The 24598-nt window shown below is 50.1% G+C and overlaps 1 protein-coding gene across 2 annotated transcripts in view; it reads left to right on the forward strand.

Annotated features, from left to right (window-relative positions):
• LOC146855790 (uncharacterized) overlaps positions 1-24598 on the forward strand; it is a 208021-nt gene that overhangs the window by 107315 nt on the left and 76108 nt on the right. For both annotated transcript variants that reach the window (XM_085653699.1, XM_085653700.1), the window contains exon 9: positions 14734-14823. In XM_085653699.1, coding sequence (XP_085509825.1) covers positions 14734-14823 — 90 coding nt within the window. The remainder of the gene's footprint in view (positions 1-14733; positions 14824-24598) is intronic.

Genomic DNA, 24598 nt, shown 5'->3' on the forward strand with positions numbered 1-24598 from the left:
CTGTGGCTGTGCGTCTCTATGATCCCTGCTCTAGAGTTGTAGTAGATTCATGGATAGGGACACTAAACCTGCAGGTGGTGGTGAAGAAGGGGGTAAGGATGGAGCGCTTAATGCGGGTAGAGCTTGATGGGACACTACTGGGGGTTCCTGTGGGACACCTGACAAGTCAAAACAACCATGGGAGGGAGCATATTCATTACTAGCTATGGAATTTCCTATGATAGCGAAGGATTCGTCAACAAGTTCTAGGTTGTGTTCTGAAGATTGGATGAGGATAATTCCATTATTCTATAGGGAGATGGTTGTTTCAGCTTTGCAAGCGAGAGAGGAGGCTACCGAGAGTCTAATCCCATTTGGGATTTTTCTAGTTGTAGTGATCCGGAGCAGAGAGAGCATGGTTTTCTCCATTGTGCTCTTACTTTAGTGTAAAATAGGGAGTAAGGTTCAGAAAATAGTGTTTCTGTGTGAGATTTGAAAACTCTGTTTTAGGCCCCTTTGATGCATTTTAGTTACATTGGAGGATATGTAATTCTAAAGGAATTGCAGCCTACCTGATCCAATATATTGTTGGGTGATTTTGGTCTTCATTTTTGAGCGAACAAAATAAAACCAAGTAAGTGGAAGGGGTTTGGTGGGCCAGATTTATTTTTGCAAATACAAGCCTCTTAATTTCCCTGAGACAGAGATAATACTACCCGATTAAGACCATGGTCATACTGAAAAACAATCCTGTTTTACCAAGCCCAGATTAAGGGGTTTATAAACGTCCTAATGGGAAAACTATTACATTTACTACAGGCTCCAAGGTAACAGGGATTGCAAAACATGTTCTCTAACTAACATTGAGGTGTGAGTAAAATGTAATTACTGCCTGTGCTTAATATGTTGTGGAGGACCCAGTGGAATAGGAAAGTGGAAGATGTTTAAGTTATTAAGTGTATTATACTCTAACCATTACAAAATGGCCGCTCTGTTATATGATACTTAAGATAGGGCGTTGAGTCCTTTCCTTTCATTAAAACTTCATGTCACCAGTCCTACCTTAATTTCTATGCCAAGGAGAGATGTGTGCCATCTTGTGAGTGAGCTCTCCTATCTGGGGATAGATACCTTGACAAAATGGATGGATTACCATCCTCCATTTAGATCAACATGAATCCTAATGCACCAAACTACCAAGGAGCGATAGGTGAATGTCAAAGAGCTCATGCGGCATAAGGAAAACATGGCATTGACATCATTAGTGTCAGTTATGCAAGCAGGGTGACATTGAGGGATCCAGAGCAGGCGTCAGCAACCAAAACATGGAGAGTGAAGGCGCAGTTGGGTTCCTGCAACAAAGAACTGACAGCTCCGCAACCAGTAACATTATAGTCCCTGCAAACCATGTTGGGGGTTGGTAATGCTGCCAAGGAGGTGGGTCCAGTGACACCACAGAGACGACTCTGGTGGTGGAGGCGGCCTGTAACATGTAAAATGGTAAGCATGCAGACTGGCTCCTGCTGCAGTGCAAAGCAGGTGGCCAGACCTGCAACAGTTCTGAGCCCCGCACCGTGTAACTGCAGAGTCTGGTGAACCCATTGAAAGTAGGGTCAAATCGTGGAAAAGCCGCAAGAGCAGCAAACAAGATCACTGCCAGAGTTGGGCTTGGAGGGTGCAATACCTCTGTTCAGTGTCCACATCACGTGAAGCATCGTACCATGAAGCAGCAGTGGCTGGTTACCCCTTAAGAGCGGGGGTCATACCCTGGGAAGCTCACTAGGCGATTAAGAAACTACCAGAGCTGGCTTGTAGGGCACACTCACCCTGATTCTCAGGCCTCACCACGAAATGCCGGTCACAGGAGTAAGCAGTCTTCAGGCAGGCAGCAGGTGAGGTGCAGAGGGCGAGCTAATCACTGTGCTTGGTTGTGGTTGGGTTACAGCCAGAGGGGGGCCTCTAGCGGGTACTCACCCAGTATCATTGACCTCGCTGCAGAACGCTGGCTGCGACCACAAGCAGACCTCAGGCCGGGAGCAGGTGAGGGCAGCAAGCAGGTCTATCATTGTGCATTTCGAGTCGTAAGGTTTCATGAAATAAATGTGTCCGAGAAATAATCCAGTTCCAACAGTAAGAGAGCCAGAGTTGTCCTCATTGTGTATGTGACTTGTTGTGTGGTGGATGGTGGGGTATAAACGGGGATATATACTGATTGGCGATCTCCAACCCAGAAGCTTCTCTCCTAAAGCTCCAGCTCATGGCCATCTTTCATTCAATATTGCAGAAAAACAAGTTACTTACCTCTACACTGAGATTCTCCTTGTTGGAAATCCTCCACTCCCACACCGGAAAGGGTTGGTGGTAACGGGGTCTTTCCAGGACATACAGTGGTAGCTTGGCTCGAGTGGTCAGGAATCAGGCACCGTGCTAAGCATACGACATACCCATACAATAACCATGCGTGCATCCGTTCCAAAAACGACTCTACACCGTAAAAATTATGAAAATATCTGTTTATCTTCTTTTTCTCTTAGTTGCTGATTAGATAAATAATACACAAACACAATATACAAAGCTTTTTAAATAGTGCAGGTCAAATAAATACTGTCTTAATGATTCAATAAATAGGGGTGATCATAAATAATGAAGGCATAAATATAAGTGCAATACATACAGGCAATTAAATATTCTGAGGCAATAAATACTGCAAACCAATAAATATTGTGCGACAATAAATACTGTGGAACAATAAATACAGTGAAGCAATAAATAGGTTAAATACAATAAATACAGTGCCCTCGATAAATAATTAAAAGCTGACAGTGACACTTATAGAATCAGATTACATTTAAATTTCTATGGGCTGATTTGGCCCAGGCACAGCTTGTGGGGATGTGGAAGGCTTGAGGGTGTCTACTCCCTGGCTTGGACAAGGCTGAGGCCTAAACTGAGGTAGATCAAGGGGGAAATACCAGAGATCTGGCTCTCTCACTCTACACAACCCCTCTGAATTAGTCTCAGCTCACCCCTGGCACAGTCCAGCTGGTTCCAGCACCTCTCTAACCCCTAGAGTAGTCTCTTAGGATTCCACAGGGCCTTTGGCGCCCTCTATTCCACTTACTGCCCTTTTTCTGAAGCTCCGACGCCGCTGGAGTCGTGTCGACGCCGTGAGGCGGTTCCGGTTCGATGTCGGCGGCCTCGGCACAATGTCAGTTCTTGACGACGCCGGCAGGCGGTTCCGGATCGATGTCGGCGGCCTCGGCTCGATCTCGACCTCCGATTCGATGGCGTCGGGCAGTCTTGGCTCGATGTCGACTTCGGGCGGCTCCGGTCCGATGGCGACCTCAGTTTCGATGACGTCGGCCGGCCTTGGCTCGATGTCGACTTCCGGCAGCTCCGGAGTGCGATCCTCACTCCCGACCTCCGGTGCTCCTCTCCTCAGGTTCCGGCGACTCCGGAGTGCGACCTCACTCCCGACCTCCGGTGCCCCTCTCCTCAGGTTCCGGCGACTCCGGAGTGCGATCTCCACTCCCGACCTCCGGCACACTTCACCTCGGTCTCCGGCGACTCCGGAGGGCGGACTTCACTCCCCCGTCGACGCCGCTCACTCGACCTCGGGTGTCAAGAATTCCTGTCATACAAGGGAAACACGCCCTTATGTAAACAGGAGAGCTGTTACATAACTCAAGGGAAACACGCCCTTATGTAAACAGGAGAGCTGTTACATAACTCAAGGGAAACACGCCCTTATGTAAACAGGAGAGCTGTTACATAACTCAAGGGAAACACGCCCTTATGTAAACAGGAGAGCTGTTACATAACTCAAGGGAAACACGCCCTTATGTAAACAGGAGAGCTGTTACATAACTCAAGGGAAACACGCCCTATAAAGGGAGGAATCGGGAGGTACAAGGCTGTCGGATATTGTGTTTACACCGACGTACCTGCTTCGGGAAGAGCAACCTGCTTCGTGAAGAGCAGTGTTCCGGAGTGGTGCTCCAGTAAGGCAAGAACGGAGGTAGGTCGAGTCGTTACTCCCTGGGCCGTGTCTTGCCCCATCGTCACCTGTGAAGGACCCGGAAGCTCTACCGGTCAACCATTGAGCTTCGCTTTTTGACTCGGCTGAGTCCAAGCGCAGTGGCGCTTTTGCTGGTTGGAGTCGTAACTCCCAGCCCGACCAGAGACACAGGGACTGCCAGCTGTAACGCACACCAGGAGGTGTTTGCCGCGTTACAGACTCGGAAGTCCACAGGATCGATCGAGCGGCTGCTCTCGGTTCAGTCTTCTTGCTTGTGATTGGGGTATCGGTGACGCATCACCAGGAGGTGACTCCGCGTCCCGGTGCAGTCTGAGGAAGAGGTTGAGCGGCTGCTCCCTTCAGGTAGAGACCCTGGCTGGGTGTTTCCCTGACTCCTCGATTCTCCCCAACACTCTTCGTGCCCCTCACAGCCTACCGATTGGCATTGTCGGCCATTTCATTTCTGCCCTCTGTTGGCATACGCCGGGATCGGCGTATATGCAGAGGACGGTTAGGACCATCCGTGCTGTGGGCTGGTAACGTACTTAGCCTGGAGGATTCCAGTGACTATAACTTTTGTTTGTTCTTTGTATTTTATTTGCCTTCATTAAAAGAACTAACCCTTCACAAGTGGTTGCGTCCTCATTGTCGTGTCTGTTAAACGATCCTGAGACGTTCAGGGCGTTACATCGGGTGACTTCCTCCTCGACCTCTGGTACTTCTCCGACCTCCGTCGGCGCCCTCTCTCGACCTCTGGCGGCTCCGGGTACGACGTCTGCTTTTCCAGTCAGCGCCGCTTCTCCACCTCGGGCTCCAGGTCTCCAGGCTACTCGACGTCGGACTCCAGGGAAACCAGTTTCCAGGTCAGGATCTTGCTGTTCTTGGATTCTAAGGCCTGTTCCAGCTGTCCAGGTCCTTAAGATGGTTTTTCTTGCTTCTTCCCACACAGGGCTCCAGGCTGGGCTCAGTCAGTAGGGACTAGTATCAAGGGTGGGTTTATGGACCCCACTCCAGGCACAAGTTTCCACCCCTGCTGCCTCACTCCTTCCTCCTTCAGGTTTCTGCTGCTCACTCTTCACCAGTCAGGTGCCAACTGCCAGCTCCAACTGCCAACTCTCTGTCTTAGCTTCCCAACATTCTAAACCGCCTCCAACTGTCACAGGGTTCTGGAATGTTCTGGAAGGTGCTAGTAGGTTCCAGTGGGTGCTGGTGATGTCACAGGTGGCCACCATTTTGTGCTCCAGGCCCTCAGACAGAAGTTCCAGGGGTAGATAAAATGGCTCCCTGAATCTGCAGCAACACTAAAAAGTCTGGTGGTTCCCAAAAAGGAAAAATTCAAACAGGGTTTGAGGCAAAAGTGGGACAAAATAAATAATGATGAGGAGGGACCACCCAAAGGGCTGACAGGTCTAACACGCGTCCCCCCCAGCTGAAAGTGGGGAGAGCTACCCAACCCCTTTGGAGTTCTCATCACTAAGGCGGAAATACCTTGAGAGACCGTCTGCATTGGCGTGGTCCACTCCAGGCCGATGTTCCACCTGAAAGTCCATTCCCTGTAGGGAAATAGACCACCTCAACAACTTGGGATTCTCCCCCTTCATCTGCATCAGCCAACGAAGGGGTCTGTGGTCGGTCTGAACCAGGAAGTGCGAGCCAAACAGGTATGGCCGCAACTTCTTCAGAGCCCATACCACTGCAAAGGCTTCACGCTCTATTGCACTCCACTTCTGTTCCCTGGGAAGTAGTCTCCGGGATAGGAAGACCACGGGTTGATCCAGACCCTCTTCATTGAGTTGCGATAACACTGCCCCAATGCCATGTTCTGATGCATCTGTCTGGACAATGAACTCCTTGGAAAAGTCTGGGGCCCTTAAGACCGGGGCCTCGCACATGGCTTTCTTCAATCTCACAAAGGCCGGCTGACAAGCCTCCGTCCAGACTACCCGTCGAGGTTGTTTCTTGGACGTGAGCTCCGTGAGGGGGGCTACGATGGTACCGTACCCCTTCACGAAGCGGCGGTAGTATCCCGTGAGGCCCAGAAAAGCTCGGACCTCAGTCTGTGTCTTGGGGGGTTCCCAGGCCATGATGGCCTCGATCTTCGCCTGGAGGGGTTGCACCGCTCCCCTACCCACCAAGTGTCCAAGGTACACTACCGACCCCTGCCCGATCTGGCACTTGCTGGCCTTGATCGTCAATCCAGCTTGTCTCAGGGCCTGGAGAACAGCTTGCAGGTGACGCAAGTGATCCTCCCAGCTGTTACTGAAGACGGCTATGTCATCCAGATAAGCAGCAGAGAAACTCTCCATTCCGGTGAGGATCTGGTTCACCAGGCGCTGAAACGTGGCAGGTGCGTTCTTGAGCCCAAAGGGCATCACACAGAACTGGTAGTGGCCATTGGGCGTGGAGAAGGCTGACCTTTCCCTTGCTCCATCAGTCAAAGAGATCTGCCAGTACCCAGAAGTAAGGTCAAAGGTACTTAGATATTGGGCAGCTCCCAGCCGGTCAATCAATTCATCCGCCCTAGGGATCGGATGAGCATCAGTTTTGGTCACTGAATTCAGTCCCCGGTAGTCCACACAGAACCTCAGTTCTGGTTGGGCACCCGGTGGTGCAGCTTTTGGTACTAACACCACCGGAGTAGACCAGGGGCTGCTAGAAGGTTCGATCACTCCTAGCTCCAGCATCTTAGTGACTTCACTGTTAATGCTGGCCTTCACCTTGTCTGACATCCGGTAGATCTTGGACTTCACAGGTGGGCTGTCTCCTGTGTCCACGTCATGGACGCACAGGTGAGTCCTACCCGGGACAAGGGAGAACAACGAAGAGTACTGCCCCAGGACCTGGCGACAGTCCTCCTGCTGTTCAGGAGTTAGAGATGGGGAGAGAATCACTCCCTCCACCGACCCATCCTTCTCTTGAGACGCAAACAAATCGGGGAGAGGCTCGCTTTCCACGTCCTCTCCTCCGTCAGTCACCATCATCAAGATGACTTCGGGCCTCTCGTGGTGGGGTTTGAGGCGGTTGGCGTGCAGCACCCGTAGGGGCTGACGAGGGGTCTTCAGGTCCACCAAGTAGGTAGCCTTACCCTTCTTCTCCAACACCTCAAAGGGTCCTGACCAGCGATCCTGGAGGGCGCTAAGCTCTCCTGGTTCGATCACCCACACCTTCTGGCCAGGCTCCAACTCCACTGGGTGAGCGTTGTGGTCATACCACGCCTTCATCACTGCTTGGCTGGCTTCCAAGTTGTCAGAAGCTTGCTTCCACAACTTAGCCATTTGGCTCCGGAAGGCCAGCATGTAGCTCACCACATCCTGGGGAAGCTTCCTGGGAGTTCTTTCCCATCCGTCTCTCACCAGGTTGAGAGGTCCACGTACAGGGTGCCCATACAGAAGCTCGAAGGGGCTGAAGCCCACTCCCTTCTGTGGCACTTCCCTGTAAGAAAAGAGTAGACAGGGTAGGAGGACGTCCCATTTCCTCCGCAGGCTTTCAGGCAGACTTCTGATCATGCCCTTCAAGGTTTTGTTAAACCTCTCCACCAGACCATTGGTCTGGGGGTGGTAAGGAGTGGTGAACCGGTATGTCACTCCACACTCCTTCCACATCGCCCGCATGTACGCTGACATGAAGTTGGTCCCCCTGTCGGACACAACTTCCTTGGGAAAACCCACTCGGGTAAAGATTCCCATCAGGGCCCTAGCCACAACAGGTGCTGTTATGGTCCTCAGAGGTATTGCCTCTGGGTACCGTGTGGCATGATCCACCAGAACCAGGATAAACCTGTGACCAGCTGTAGTAGGTGGATCTAACGGACCCACAATGTCGATGCCCACCCTTTCAAAGGGGGTGCTAACGACAGGAAGTGGTTCCAGGGGAGCTTTTAGCTTCACCCCTGTTTTCCCACTGGCTTGGCAAGACACACATGTCCGGCAGTAGGTATCGGACGGCACTTTCATCTGAGGCCAATAAAAGTGTGGGACAAGACGGGCGAAGGTCTTGTCTTGCCCCAGGTGTCCTGCCAATGGGATCTCGTGAGCCAACTCCAGAAGGAAGGCTCGATAACGTTGAGGGACTACCAAGGCTCGTGACGATCCGTGTAGGGGTGCCTTGGGTTCACTGTAGAGGAGGCCATCCTCCCAGTAAACACTGTAGTTCCCTTCAACGTTCCCTGCTGCCTGGGCTTCGGCCTGTCGCCTCAGCCCCTCAAGGGTAGGGCACTCCCTCTGGCCCTGGCAGAATTCCTCCCTGGACGGGCCTCCCTCCACGTGCCACTCGGCCGGGATGGGTAGGTCCTCCAGTTTGGTAACGTCCCCCTCCGCAGACTCCTGGTCCACCACCTCCGGTGGCCTATCCGTCCTACGGGGTGTGGACGCCGAGGCAGGCTCCTCCTGTCCTCGGTTCTTCCCTTGACTGGCAGCTGGCTGGGCCTTTGTTCCAGGCTCCAGCCGAAACGAACTCCCTCTCCGGGTAGTCGCGGACCTTGTGCTCACACAGGCCCAGTCAGGTGTACCCAGCATCTCAGTGTGAGTCCGGTATTCCACCTCCTTCCAAGCGTTGTGCTCCATGTCATTCCCCAGCAGACAATCAACTGGCACGGCAGGGCTTACGGCAACTCGAAGTGAACCTGCAACCCCCCCCCCCATTCAAAGGGAACCTCGGCCACCGGATAGTGGCCTGTTCTGCCGTCAGCCATCGCGGCTGGGTGGAGTACATCGGGAATTACCTGCTCTGGAGACACCAGTTGGCTACGCACCATAGTCATACTGGCTCCTGTGTATCTCAGAGCCTCCCCTCTTTGGCCGTTGATGGTGACCCACTGCCCATACTTTACAGTATTTGCGGGCACCTGGATCTTAGGAACCATCTCCCGTTCTCCCAGGGACACTGAAGTGACACCCGCCCACTCCCTTCCCTTAGTTAAGGGCATCTCCTCCCCGAGCACTGCACTAGCTACTCCGGGGGTCTTTCCTCCAATGGGAGGGGGTGGTCGTTTCAGGCACTTCGGATCTCCCTTATAGTGTCCAACGCCACCGCACTCGTAGCAATGGACAACCCTTGGCTGCTGACTCTGGCCAGGATTAGGGTTTCGGGGTGGGTTAGCCCTAGGGGTGAATCCTGTTCCCTTCCCTTGGAAGTTATTTTGGGGGCCTTTGGAGAACTCCTTTCTCTTTTCCCCTCCCTCTTTCTTCTGGGGGGCGCCCTGTCCGGCCTTTTGAGTATCCCCTCCAGTCCCCCTTGTGGACACCCGGGTACTAGCCCAAATGTCCGCCTCCTCAGCAAGCTTCCGGGGACTGGTCAGCTTGCTATCCACCAGGTGTTGACGCAGTTCAGGGAAACATTTCTCGAGCAGGTGTTCCTTCAGTACTAGATCAAACAACCCCTCGTAGTTCCTCACTTCACTGCCCTGAATCCAACCCTCTAGTGCCTTCTTTGCATAGTCCAGGAAGTCCACCCAATTCTGTGTGCCCAGTTTGTGACTACCCCTGAACTTCTGTCTGTACTTTTCGGGTGTTAGTCCAAACTTTCTTATGAGCGCCAGTTTCATGGTGGGGTAGTGGGTCTGCTCATCCTCCTCGAGGGCCAATAATGCATCCCTACCAGCTGGAGGCATGTATCTGTACAATCCCCCTCCCCAGTACTTCTCTGGAACCCCATGGGCCCTTAACGAGACCTCATAGGCCTCTAGCCACTTGGCGATATCGTCACCCACCCCATAGCTAGCTACTATGTCCTTTGGCAGGTAGGGTTTGGGTTCCCTGGTGTACTCTCGTTCTTCGCTGCCACCGTTAGGTACAGGGTGTGCCCCGATTCTCAGGATCTGAAGATCTATCTCTTTCAGCCTTATCTCATGAGCCATCCTCTGTTCCTCCTTCTCTTTCTCCGGCCTTGCTAAGTCCCATGTGAGCTGTCTTTTCTCCCTCCGGTCTGTTAACTCCACTTCAGACAAGCCACCGCTAGAGGCACTGCTGCCCTTCCTGGAAAGTGTCCTGGGCCCCGCTGACAGGTTCCCCACCTCAGGTTGGTACAAACCAGCTCTCTCACTGTCGGGCTCTCTATCCCTGTCCTCCTCCTCAGCCTTGCTTTCTCGTCGTGCCTCCCCCCAAGCCCTTAAGCTGGTTTGGAGTGCACCCTTCTTTGCTCCTGGGGGACAATACACCCCCTCCCGCTGACAAAACTCCCTGAGTTGGGCCACAGTGTAAGTTTCTAAATTCTCCAGTACAAACTCCATCTTGCCCACTCAGGTCAGAGGACAGTTATTTGCAGTAACAATGCAGGGGGGTACCTTATATAATACCTCCTCCCACCACCAGAGTAAATTTGGAAAAAAACAAAAACCCACAATTAGGAAGGCCGCTTTGAGAAAACTCCCGGTGTAGGCCTATGGACTACCCACAGTTATTGTTGAGTATACGTAGGCACAGCTCTATCCCACCGCTGCCACCAATTAATGTTGGAAATCCTCCACTCCCACACCGGAAAGGGTTGGTGGTAACGGGGTCTTTCCAGGACATACAGTGGTAGCTTGGCTCGAGTGGTCAGGAATCAGGCACCGTGCTAAGCATACGACATACCCATACAATAACCATGCGTGCATCCGTTCCAAAAACGACTCTACACCGTAAAAATTATGAAAATATCTGTTTATCTTCTTTTTCTCTTAGTTGCTGATTAGATAAATAATACACAATCACAATATACAAAGCTTTTTAAATAGTGCAGGTCAAATAAATACTGTCTTAATGATTCAATAAATAGGGGTGATCATAAATAATGAAGGCATAAATATAAGTGCAATACATACAGGCAATTAAATATTCTGAGGCAATAAATACTGCAAACCAATAAATATTGTGCGACAATAAATACTGTGGAACAATAAATATAGTGAAGCAATAAATAGGTTAAATACAATAAATACAGTGCCCTCGATAAATAATTAAAAGCTGACAGTGACACTTATAGAATCAGATCACATTTAAATTTCTATGGGCTGATTTGGCCCAGGCACAGCTTGTGGGGATGTGGAAGGCTTGAGGGTGTCTACTCCCTGGCTTGGACAAGGCTGAGGCCTAAACTGAGGTAGATCAAGGGGGAAATACCAGAGACCTGGCTCTCTCACTCTACACAACCCCTCTGAATTAGTCTCAGCTCACCCCTGGCACAGTCCAGCTGGTTCCAGCACCTCTCTAACCCCTAGAGTAGTCTCTTAGGATTCCACAGGGCCTTTGGCGCCCTCTATTCCACTTACTGCCCTTTTTCTGAAGCTCCGACGCCGCTGGAGTCGTGTCGACGCCGTGAGGCGGTTCCGGTTCGATGTCGGCGGCCTCGGCACAATGTCAGTTCTTGACGACGCCGGCAGGCGGTTCCGGATCGATGTCGGCGGCCTCGGCTCGATCTCGACCTCCGATTCGATGGCGTCGGGCAGTCTTGGCTCGATGTCGACTTCGGGCGGCTCCGGTCCGATGGCGACCTCAGTTTCGATGACGTCGGCCGGCCTTGGCTCGATGTCGACTTCCGGCGGCTCCGGAGTGCGATCCTCACTCCCGACCTCCGGTGCTCCTCTCCTCAGGTTCCGGCGACTCCGGAGTGCGACCTCACTCCCGACCTCCGGTGCCCCTCTCCTCAGGTTCCGGCGACTCCGGAGTGCGATCTCCACTCCCGACCTCCGGCACACTTCACCTCGGTCTCCGGCGACTCCGGAGGGCGGACTTCACTCCCCGTCGACGCCGCTCACTCGACCTCGGGTGACTTCCTCCTCGACCTCTGGTACTTCTCCGACCTCCGTCGGCGCCCTCTCTCGACCTCTGGCGGCTCCGGGTACGACGTCTGCTTTTCCAGTCAGCGCCGCTTCTCCACCTCGGGCTCCAGGTCTCCAGGCTACTCGACGTCGGACTCCAGGGAAACCAGTTTCCAGGTCAGGATCTTGCTGTTCTTGGATTCTAAGGCCTGTTCCTGCTGTCCAGGTCCTTAAGATGGTTTTTCTTGCTTCTTCCCACACAGGGCTCCAGGCTGGGCTCAGTCAGTAGGGACTAGTATCAAGGGTGGGTTTATGGACCCCACTCCAGGCACAAGTTTCCACCCCTGCTGCCTCACTCCTTCCTCCTTCAGGTTTCTGCTGCTCACTCTTCACCAGTCAGGTGCCAACTGCCAGCTCCAACTGCCAACTCTCTGTCTTAGCTTCCCAACATTCTAAACCGCCTCCAACTGTCACAGGGTTCTGGAATGTTCTGGAAGGTGCTAGTAGGTTCCAGTGGGTGCTGGTGATGTCACAGGTGGCCACCATTTTGTGCTCCAGGCCCTCAGACAGAAGTTCCAGGGGTAGATAAAATGGCTCCCTGAATCTGCAGCAACACTAAAAAGTCTGGTGGTTCCCAAAAAGGAAAAATTCAAACAGGGTTTGAGGCAAAAGTGGGACAAAATAAATAATGATGAGGAGGGACCACCCAAAGGGCTGACAGGTCTAACACTCCTCTATTGATCTCTTAAATAGATTCAAATGACACTCTCCATCCTCTCATTATAGGAGCTCACCACATAGGAGACCTAATTTATATTACGTTTACACTTGTGCTGAGAAGGTTAACGTATGGTGGTCCTTGAGGGGAAGAGTGCTTTGCTTTACACTGCCTATTATAATTACCACGGGACTCCCGCCTTGACGACCGGGAATATTAAAAGATGTGAAACTATGAAAGGTAACAAATCTGGCGAACCAGAGTGTACAGGTTATTACCTTGTTTTTTTTCTCCACCCTGTAATGTAAGATGTACACACATTCTGTTAATTAGTCCAGCCCCCTAATAAAACTACATTCTGAGATTAAAATTGATCATCTGCATGTATCAACAATAGCAGGACTTTATTTCTAAACACTTGTTTAGAGGTAGTGTACATACGTGTATGATAGCTGGGATCCTATGAGCACTACAAAGGTACCTTGACTTGGATGCCCAAAGTTTAATTTCATAGGTGCAGTTGTTAGAAAAGGATTAGACACCCTTGACCTGGGTGATGTGTGAAATTCTCCATAAGTTCTCACAAACTCTTATGCAATATGTTGTGACGGGTCATGTTGAAGGTTGTTTGGATGGCAATGATCATCTTTGCACTGAAGTTGTCAGCCTGAAGGAAAACCCGGACATAATCACTGATTCTTTGTGCGATCTTGGTCCTTTTTGTGGGACTCAGTCTAGGAGCTGTAGCGTACAAGGACATAGATTCAGGGGGACTGTTTGGGGTGTGCTTGGCTTGGTATTTGTGTCTGGAGGTCTGCTAAGTCTATATTCATTCTTCACGTCATCCCAATTTCACTAAGAGGTTTTAACTCATCCATTTTAGATCAGGAACTTCAATATAAATTTTGACGAGTTTACAAAAAAAGTATTAAATCTTCACGCATAGAAGTACTCCTTGAAAGGGTGCAAATGTACTACTTTTTAAATTCACAAACATTGGCAGTAGTGGGCCTGGGAAGCTCTGCCAGTGTCATGTTTCCATACATACATAATACTGGCAATCAAACACTGAAAATGTGATAGGATGATTACTTACAGATAATCTGACTACTGGCAATCACCCTGGATCTTATTTCAAGCCATCGTTTTTTGTCCACTGTGACACACCAGGCAGAGGACCCGGTTTAGGGTTTGGTGGATAAAGTAAATGCAGACATTGTTGTGGACGACTTTACATACCCCACCCTTCCCTTACTTTTCCTGCCTAATTTAGAGATGTCTGCCGACCCTGCGGACATCTCTCTATATTGGCAGGAACTTCCATCTTCCAGGTTTCTTTCAATGTAGGAAATATTTGACAGACAGAGCTGTCAAACATTACGGCTGTCTGTCAGAATTTTACAGTTTTTTATTTTTCAGTTTTTTTTATAAAAAAAGAAAATCTAATGACCCCCACGCCCTGGGAGTGTTATCCAGTGGTAATGGGGTCATTGTAATGTTACTGTCTGTAAAAATCCATCTAACTGTCCATTCTAAATAGAGTGGACATTTGGATGGCTACCCTCTGCCACTATTCTACCAGCCATTGAGATGGAGTACCCTGTCCACTGAACGCTAAAGCAGCCCTAGTGGTGCACCTAATGCAAATCTGTATTCACCCTGTGACTCTCGAGCCTAACCATCTCAACCATTCACCCTGTGGCCCGCTTCTTTTTAGTTGGGAAATTTGAGATTCACACCCGGCGAATCTCACTAAATAAGCTATATGGTGGCGTATATTTGAATGTTCTACATACGCTTGCAAATCTCTTCATAACCCCATTTAGTTTAAAGATCATTTTCTGTGCAGTAGGTGTTTTCAGGAGAGAGGCTGTTGCATCACTTTCCGATACATGTCAATTAACCTGATTCAGGTGGGACATTCCACTTTTTAAAGCCAAGAATGGCTTTATTTTAGCTGTCTTCTGCCTGAAATTGTCTCTCCTTCAATAGAATTCAATGGGGAAATGCATTCTCCCAATTATTTTATTTAAATCTCCTACTTTACTCTTCCAAATGTTGGCATGCATGTTTTTCTTTAGTTCAGGCTAAGCACTGAAGAAGGAATATTTTCAGGAGTTCAGTGATTAGATCTCCCAAAAGAAAGGAGTTTTAGTAGGTTAGCTCTGGTGTCAGAGCGGTCAAATAATTGGCATTGGTTGCTTTGGTCTTTGTTTTATACTTCACAATTCAGTGCTGTTTCTATGTCTATTCAAGGTATTGTGTACGTCTGGTATTTTTCAGCCACATGTATCAGTTTGACTATGGGCATAAGCATTACTACCAAGCTCGGATGGAAGTGGATGAGGCCTTCATGATCAAGCTAGCAGACAGGTAACCAAACTTTTCTCTCTATGATGTGTTTCCTGAAAATGTTATCAGTCATCTTTATCATTCAGACTTCCAGAAGTAAAATGGCCACTGCGTCATTCAGTAAGAGAGCACAGGCACATGCATGGTGATACTTTTTGTTTGTGCTCATGCTACATAGCATCAACAAAAAGCACTGGCAAAGCCAAGAGGTTAATAAGGCAAGACCTATTGGCTTTGCCAATACTTGTTACTTCAAAGCGTTCATCAAATGTGCCTGTTTTCTGAGTACTCTGCTTTATGTTCAGTGAATTCTTTCAATTTATCCAGTACACAGAGCTCCAAACAGCGGCTTCAGTTTTGAGATATTTTAATCCAAGCCATTTACCTGCCATCTATTTTCTTTTAGCATTTATTTAGCAAGCTCTTGTGACATAATAGCATTCTATAAAGTAGAGTGACACAGAGATTAGACAATATGGGCAATTGTGATGACACTTGTGTTGTGTTGTCTCATAAAGCCATTTACTGCCTGATATGTTGATTCCCTGTTTAATGTACGTTATAACAAGGACCACCTTATAAGCCCACCTGGACAGGCATAAGTATTATATATATGTACAAAGTGCTGTGGGCATAAGACTCAATGTAATCACTCCAATGAATAGAGACAAATTCTCCGTTAAAACACAAACAAGAAAGGTCTGAAAAGGGTTTCTTTTACTGATATATATTCCCTCAACAGATCTCAGTACTCCTACAAGTACTCATTGTATACAAAGTGCAAACAACGTAGTGCTCAAGTGAGTTTGACAGCGCATAAAAGTGAACACAAGACACTGTATAATCCCAGCCCATCCAAAATATGGAGGCGATTATTGCACATTCATAATAATTATATTAGAAAAGTGAGCCAGGAATGAGATGTCGATGTTTTGACCCAAGTTGAATAAATTGGTCTCCTTTTTGTTTCTAACAATTGATGATGCAATGGATTAAAAAATGTGTGATTTCATAAAATTTTATAGATAATCAGCGGTGAGTGGTCACTTTTGTAGAGGTTCATTACCCATACGAACAAATTAGAGCGAGTAACTGACGTATGAATTGCTCGGTTTCTGTCTCCATCTCTCACAGGTCCTAAGCCAAACAACTTAGTCCTGACAAGACCCTTTTGTTCAACTTGGGTCAAAATGTGTGTCTTGATGTTGTGATTTGTTGTAAATGGAGAAACTGATATTTTGAGATGACTGAGAAGTCCAGATGCTAAAGCGTTCAGAGTAAACCAACATCAAAGAGGCCACCTTCCTTATTGCAACACCTGTAAGGGACATTTTGTTTTTACTAGAATAATCTGCTCCTGTTTCTCCTGTATGATCCCAAAATATGGTTGTCTGGTGCCTCCCATGTAGAAGTATAAATCTGATTGCATAATTATTTGCTAGTTCTTGAGTCGTGGTTAATGTCAGGGCGATAAATTGTGCTTTGTTTTATTTTTCAAATGTGAATGATGTCTAGACCCTAAACTCTATCGGATTTTCAGAAGGTTTTAGTTGTCACCTCCCACTATGCCTTAGTTAAAACAGGTCAGAAGAAAATTGTTTTCAGATTTAAAACCTTTCCTGAATTGTGTTCAGTTTTCACCAATGTGTGATTCTGAAGTTCAGTAATTTGTTATTTAACAATATATCTGTTTTTCTTGCCAGAATTAGAGCTAACATCGCATAGGCTCCAACACTGGCTGCTGTTGTAGATCTTAATTTATATTCAGTAGAACCTTTGTTCTCTAGACAAACAGTGGTCTCAATTTAGGTGGAAACAACAGGCACTTGTAACATTAAGACTAAATAACTAGTACGAGGCCCTATTGGGAGTAGTTTAGCATAAATTTCCCTGAAGGTTTTTCAGTGTAACATTTTTGCCATAGGCAGTATGAGGTTTCTGGGAACTGAAAGAATGGAAATGGAAATCTATTTTATAAACTGACTATCAAAGCTGTAGAGGCTTTAGTTTCTTTCTTTGGTTCCATGACCATATTCACTGATTTTTGCAGAGTTGCATGTTACGTTTATTATGGCTCATTTTAAACAACTTCCTTTTACAAAGCATTTTTAAATCACACAATCATTTACAACGCAGCACTTATTTCACATGTGTTGTAATTGAAAATGTGATGTACAAAAAGGGGTTGAAAATGATCCCTAATAAATGTGTAACTAGGTGTTGTTTTGCAGAATTCCATTTCTCATTGTGCCTAATTAACTTAAATACACTAGATGTCAGTAACAGTAAATTAATGACAAAGCAGAGGTTACTGATTCTGAAAGCCACATGTTCTAAACAGGGGTGTGGAATTTAATAAAATATCTACTTGTCCATTGGTCATTTTGCTTCATAAATCTACTTGTCCTTTAACAAAATCCACTTGTCCCTTTTGTGCAATGTAAGGCGGCGACAAATTATGGCAGCAATCTCATTATATAAGAGCACTGAAATAACCTCTCTGGTCATGCAAGGGCTCCTTCCATAGAAGGGTTTGAATACTAGCAATTCACTTATGTTGCCACATTTCCACAGATCTATATACTGGAGATGAAGGTAATGGTAAGCAACAGTTCCAAGGTTGGAATGCCCTTTTGAGTCTGTGCAAGCCTACTAACTTGCTTGTTTTAAGGGTTTTCACCAACTCTTCTCTAATCTTTTCCCATACTGAGAAAGGTTGGAAATCTCCTCCTGACAATGCCAAGGACAAAATACACATGAAAACATATTGCACTTGACTCCAAACTATGTCCCAGGCGTCGGGCTATAGGAATTCCACATCCCTGTCTAAAGAAATATTGTAAGCAACACATTTAACACAATTTCTCAATAGTGCAAAATCCTTAAATGTAACTAAATAAAAATGGCAGTGTTGGAAAACCACACTCCCACACTGAAAGGGTGGTGGTGGTGGTCTTCCGGACACACTGTGGTAGCTTGGCTCGAGTGGTCAGGAAACAGGCACCGTGCTAGGCATACGACATACCCAAACAATAACCATGCGTGCATCCGTTCCAAAAACGACTCTACACCGTAAAAATTATGAAAATAACTTTCTTTATCTGCTTTTTCTCTTAGTTGCTGATTGGAGAAAATAAATAACAATCACAATATACAAACTTTTTAGAAAGTGCAGGACAAATAAATACTGGCTTAATGATTCAATAAATAGGGGTGATCATAAATACTGACGGCATAAATAAAAGTGCAATACAGACAGGCAATAAATACTGTAACCAATAAATATTGTGCATCAATAAATACTGTGGACCAATAAATACAGTGGAACAATAAATAGGTTAAATACAATAAATACAATGCCCCTAATAAATACTTAAAAGCTGACAGTGACACTCATGGAATCAGATCACTTTTGAATTCTTAAGGGCTGATTTGGCCCAGGCACAGCTTGTGGGGATGTGGAAGGCTTGGGGGTGTCTACTCCCTGGCTTGGACAAGGCTGAGGCCTAAACTGAGGTAGATAAAGGGGGGAAATACCAGAGACCTGGCTCTCTCTCTCCACACAACTTCTCTAGATTAGTCCCAGTTCACCCCTGGCACAGTCAGGTTGGTTCCAGCACCTCCCTAGCCCCTTAGAGCAGTCTCTCAGGTCTCCACAGGGCCTTAGGCACCCTCTACTCCACTTACTGCCCTTTTTCTGATGCTCCGACGCCGCTGGAGTCGGGTCGACGCCGTGAGGCGGTTCCAGCTCGATGTCGGCGGCCTCGGCACAATGTCAGTTCTTTGACGACGCCGGCGGCGGCTCCGGTCTCGACGTCAGCGGCCTCGGTTCGATCTCGGCCTCCGATTCGATGGCGTCGGGCAGTCTTACTCGATGTCGACTTCGGGCGGCTCCGGTCCGATGGCGACCTCGGCTTCGATGACGTCGGCCGGCCTTGCCTCGATGTCGACTTCCGGCGGCTCCGGAGTGCGATCCTCACTCCCGACCTCCGGTGCTCCTCACAGGTTTCCGGCGACTCCGGAGTGCGACCTCCACTCCCGACCTCCGGCACGATTCTCACAGGTTCCGGCGACTCCGGAGTGCGATCCTCACTCCCGACCTCCGTTACCCTTCACCTCGGTCTCCGACGACTCCGGAGGGCGGACTTCACTCCTCCGATGACGCCGCTCACTCGACCTCGGGTGACTTCCTCCTCGACCTCTGGTATTCCTCACGACCTCTGACGGCGCCCTCTCTCGACCTCTGGCGGCTCCGGGTACGACGTCTGCTTCTCCAGTCAGCGCCGCTTCTCCACCTCAGGCTCCAGGTCTCAGGCTACTCGACGTCGGACTCCAGGGAAACCAGTTTCCAGGTCAGGATCTTGCTGTTCTCTGTTTCTAAGGCCTGTTCCTGCTGTCCAGGTCCTTAGGATGGTTTTTCTGGCTTCTTCCCACACAGGGCTCCAGGCTGGGCTCAGTCAGTAGGGACTAGTATCAAGGGTGGGTTTATGGACCCCACTCCAGGCACAAGTTTCCACCCCTGCTGCCTCACTCCTTCCTCCTTCAAGTTTCTGCTGCTCACTCCTCACCAGTCAGGTGCCAACTGCCAGCTCCAACTGCCAACTCTCTGTCTTAGCTTCCCAACATTCTAAACCGCCTCCAACTGTCACAGGGTTCTGGAATGTTCTGGAAGGTGCTAGCAGGTTCCAGTGGATGCTGGTGATGTCACAGGTGGCCACCATTTTGTGCTCCAGGCCCTCAGACAGAAGTTTCAGGGGTAGCTAAAATGGCTCCCTGAATCTGCAGCAACACGAAAAAGTCTGGTGGTTCCCAAAAAGGAAAAATTCAAATAGGGTTTGAGGCAAAAGTGGGACAAAATAAATAATGATGAGGAGGGACCACCCAAAGGGCTGACAGGTCTAACACGCGTCCCCCCCAGCTGAAAGTGGGGAGAGCTACCCAACCCCTTGGGAGTTCTCATCACTAAGGCGGAAATACCTGGAGAGACCGTCTGCATTGGCGTGGTCCACTCCAGGCCGATGTTCCACCTGAAAGTCCATTCCCTGTAGGGAAATAGACCACCTCAACAACTTGGGATTCTCCCCCTTCATTTGCATCAGCCAACGAAGGGGTCTGTGGTCGGTCTGAACCAGGAAGTGCGAGCCAAACAGGTATGGCCGCAACTTCTTCAGAGCCCATACCACTGCAAAGGCTTCACGCTCTATTGCACTCCACTTCTGTTCCCTGGGAAGTAGTCTCCGGGATAGGAAGACCACGGGTTGATCCAGACCCTCTTCGTTGAGTTGCGATAACACTGCCCCAATGCCATGTTCTGATGCATCTGTCTGGACAATGAACTCCTTGGAAAAGTCTGGGGCCCTTAAGACCGGGGCCTCGCACATGGCTTTCTTCAATCTCACAAAGGCCTGCTGACAAGCCTCCGTCCAGACTACCCGTCGAGGTTGTTTCTTGGACGTGAGCTCCGTGAGGGGGGCTACGATGGTACCGTACCCCTTCACGAAGCGGCGGTAGTATCCCGTGAGGCCCAAAAATGCTCGGACCTCAGTCTGTGTCTTGGGGGGTTCCCAGGCCATGATGGCCTCGATCTTCGCCTGGAGGGGTTGCACCGCTCCCCTACCCACCAAGTGTCCAAGGTACACTACCGACCCCTGCCCGATCTGGCACTTGCTGGCCTTGATCGTCAATCCAGCTTGTCTCAGGGCCTGGAGAACAGCTTGCAGGTGACGCAAGTGATCCTCCCAGCTGTTACTGAAGACGGCTATGTCATCCAGATAAGCAGCAGAGAAACTCTCCATTCCGGTGAGGATCTGGTTTACCAGGCGCTGAAACGTGGCAGGTGCGTTCTTGAGCCCAAAGGGCATCACACAGAACTGGTAGTGGCCATTGGGCGTGGAGAAGGCTGACCTTTCCCTTGCTCCATCAGTCAAAGAGATCTGCCAGTACCCAGAAGTAAGGTCAAAGGTACTTAGATATTGGGCAGCTCCCAGCCGGTCAATCAATTCATCCGCCCTAGGGATCGGATGAGCATCAGTTTTGGTCACTGAATTCAGTCCCCGATAGTCCACACAGAACCTCAGTTCTGGTTGGGCACCCGGTGGTGCAGCTTTTGGTACTAACACCACCGGACTGGACCAGGGGCTGCTAGAAGGTTCGACCACTCCTAGCTCCAGCATCTTAGTGACTTCACTATGAATGCTGGCCTTCACCTTGTCGGACATCCGGTAGATCTTGGACTTCACAGGTGGGCTGTCTCCTGTGTCCACGTCATGGATGCACAGGTGAGTCCTACCCGGGACAAGGGAGAACAATGAGGAGTACTGCCCCAGGACCTGGCGACAGTCCTCCTGCTGTTCAGGAGTTAGAGATGGGGAGAGAATCACTCCCTCCACCGACCCATCCTTCTCTTGAGACGCAAACAGATCAGGGAGAGGCTCGCTTTCCACGTCCTCTCCTCCGTCAGTCACCATCATCAAGATGACTTCGGGCCTCTCGTGGTGGGGTTTGAGGCGGTTGGCATGCAGCACCCGCAGGGGCTGACGAGGGGTCTTCAGGTCCACCAAGTAGGTAGCCTTACCCTTCTTCTCCAACACCTCAAAGGGTCCTGACCAGCGATCCTGGAGGGCACTAAGCTCTCCCGGTTCGATCACCCACACCTTCTGGCCAGGCTCCAACTCCACCGGGTGAGCGTTGTGGTCATACCACGCCTTCATCACTGCTTGGCTGGCTTCCAAGTTGTCAGAAGCTTGCTTCCACAACTTAGCCATTTGGCTCCGGAAGGCCAGCATGTAGCTCACCACATCCTGGGGAAGCTTTCTGGGAGTTCTTTCCCATCCGTCTCTCACCAGGTTGAGAGGTCCACGTACAGGGTGCCCATACAGAAGCTCGAAGGGGCTGAAGCCCACTCCCTTCTGTGGCACTTCCCTGTAGGAAAAAAGTAAACAGGGTAGGAGGACGTCCCATTTCCTCCGCAGGCTTTCAGGCAGACTTCTGATCATGCCCTTCAAGGTTTTGTTAAACCTCTCCACCAGACCATTTGTCTGGGGGTGGTAAGGAGTGGTGAACCGGTATGTCACTCCACACTCCTTCCACATGGCCCGCATGTACGCTGACATGAAGTTGGTCCCCCTGTCGGACACAACTTCCTTGGGAAAACCCACTCGGGTAAAGATTCCCATCAGGGCCCTAGCCACAACAGGTGCTGTTATGGTCCTCAGAGGTATTGCCTCTGGGTACCGTGTGGCATGATCCACCAGAACCAGGATAAACCTGTGACCAGCTGTAGTCGGTGGATCTAACGGACCCACAATGTCGATGCCCACCCTTTCAAAGGGGGTGCTAACGACAGGAAGTGGTTCCAGGGGAGCTTTCAGCTTCAACCCTGTTTTCCCACTGGCTTGGCAAGACACACATGTCCGGCAGTAGGTATCGGACGACACTTTCATCTGAGGCCAATAAAAGTGTGGGACAAGACGGGCGAAGGTCTTGTCTTGCCCCAGGTGTCCTGCCAATGGTATCTCGTGAGCCAACTCCAGAAGGAAGGCTCGATAACGTTGAGGAACTACCAAGGCTCGTGACGATCCATGTAGGGGTGCCTTGGGTTCACTGTAGAGGAGGCCATCCTCCCAGTAAACACTGTAGTTCCCTTCAACGTTCCCTGCTGCCTGGGCTTCGGCCTGTCGCCTCAGCCCCTCAAGGGTAGGGCACTCCCTCTGGCCCTGGCAGAATTCCTCCCTGGACGGGCCTCCCTCCACGTGCCACTCGGCCGGGATGGGTAGGTCCTCCAGTTTGGTAACGTCCCCCACCGCAGACTCCTGGTCCACCACCTCCGGTGGCCTATCCGTCCTACGGGGTGGGGACGCCGAGGCAGGCTCCTCCTGTCCTCGGTTCTTCCCTTGACTGGCAGCTGGCTGGGCCCTTGTTCCAGGCTCCAGCCGAAATGAACTCCCTCTTCGGGTAGTCGCGGACCTTGTGCTAACACAGGCCCAATCAGGTGTACCCAGCATCTCGGTGTGAGTCCGGTATTCCACCTCCTTCCAAGCGTTGTGCTCCATGTCATTCCCCAGCAGACAATCGACTGGCACGGCAGGGCTTACGGCAACTCGAAGTGAACCTGCAACCCCCCCCCATTCAAAGGGAACCTCGGCCACTGGATAGTGGCCTGTTCTGCCGTCAGCCATCGCGGCTGGGTGGAGTACATCGGGAATTACCTGCTCTGGAGACACCAGTTGGCTACGCACCATAGTCATACTGGCTCCTGTGTCTCTCAGAGCCTCCCCTCTTTGGCCGTTGATGGTGACCCACTGCCCATACTTTGCGGTATTTGCGGGCACCTGGATCTTAGGAACCATCTCCCGTTCTCCCAGGGACACTAAAGTGACACCCGCCCACTCCCTTCCCTTAGTTAAGGGCATCTCCTCCCCGAGCACTACACTAGCTACTCCGGGGGTCTTTCCTCCAATGGGAGGGGGTGGTCGTTTCAGGCACTTCGGATCTCCTTTATAGTGTCCAACGCCACCGCACTCATAGCAATGGACAACCCTTGGCTGCTGACTCTGGCCAGGATTAGGGTTTCTGGGCGGGTTAGCCTTAGGGGTGAATCCTGTTCCCTTCCCTTGGAAGTTATTTTGGGGGCCTTTGGAGAACTCCTTTTTCTTTTCCCCTCCCTCTTTCTTCTGGGGGGCGCCCTGTCCGGCCTTTTGAGTATCCCCTCCAGTCCCCCTTGTGGACACCCGGGTACTAGCCCAAATGTCCGCCTCCTCAGCAAGCTTCCGGGGACTGGTCAGCTTGCTATCCACCAGGTGTTGCCGCAGTTCAGGGAAACATTTCTCGAGCAGGTGTTCCTTCAGTACCAGGTCAAACAACCCCTCGTAGTTCCTCACTTCACTGCCCTGAATCCAACCTTCCAGTGCCTTCTTTGCATAGTCCAGGAAGTCCACCCAATTCTGCGTGCCCAGTTTGTGACTACCCCTGAACTTCTGTCTGTACTTTTCAGGTGTTAGTCCAAACTTTCTGATGAGCGCCAGTTTCATGGTGGGGTAGTGGGTCTGCTCATCCTCCTCGAGGGCCAATAAAGCATCCCTACCAGCTGGAGGCATGTACTTGTACAATCCCCCTCCCCAGTACTTCTCTGGAACCCCATGGGCCCTCAACGAGACCTCATAGGCCGCTAGCCACTTGGCGATGTCGTCGCCCACTCCATAGCTAGCTACTATGTCTTTTGGCAGGTATGGTTTAGGTTCCCTGGTGATCCCTTGGGTTTGGCTGCCACCATTAGGAACAGGTTGTGCCCCGATTCTCAAGATCTGAAGATCTATTTCTTTCAGTCGCAATTCATGGGCCATCCTCTGCTCCTCCTTCTCCTTCTCCAGCCTTGCTAAGTCCCATGTGAGCTGTCTTTTCTCCCTCCGGTCTGTTAACTCCACCTCAGACAAGCCACCGCTAGAGGCACTGCTGCCCTTCCTAGAAATGGTTCTGGGCCCTGCTGACAGGTTCCCCACCTCAGGTTGGTACATCTCAGCCCCCTCGGGGTCAGGCTCTCCATCCCTGTCTTCCTCCTCAGCCTTGCTTTCTCGGCGTGCCTCCCCCCAAGCCCTTAAGCTGGTTTGGAGTGCACCCTTCTTTGCTCCTGGGGGACAGTACACCCCCTCCCGCTGGCAAAACTCCCTGAGTTGGGCCACAGTGTACGTTTCTAGATTTTCTAGTACAAACTCCATCTTGCCCACTCAGGTTAGAGGACAGGTTTTGTGCAGTAACTATGCAGGGGGGTACCTTTAATAATACCTCCTCCCACCACCAG

The sequence above is a fragment of the Triturus cristatus genome, chromosome 4_1 (genome assembly GCF_964204655.1).
Source record: "Triturus cristatus chromosome 4_1, aTriCri1.1, whole genome shotgun sequence".
NCBI lineage: Eukaryota > Metazoa > Chordata > Amphibia > Caudata > Salamandridae > Triturus > Triturus cristatus.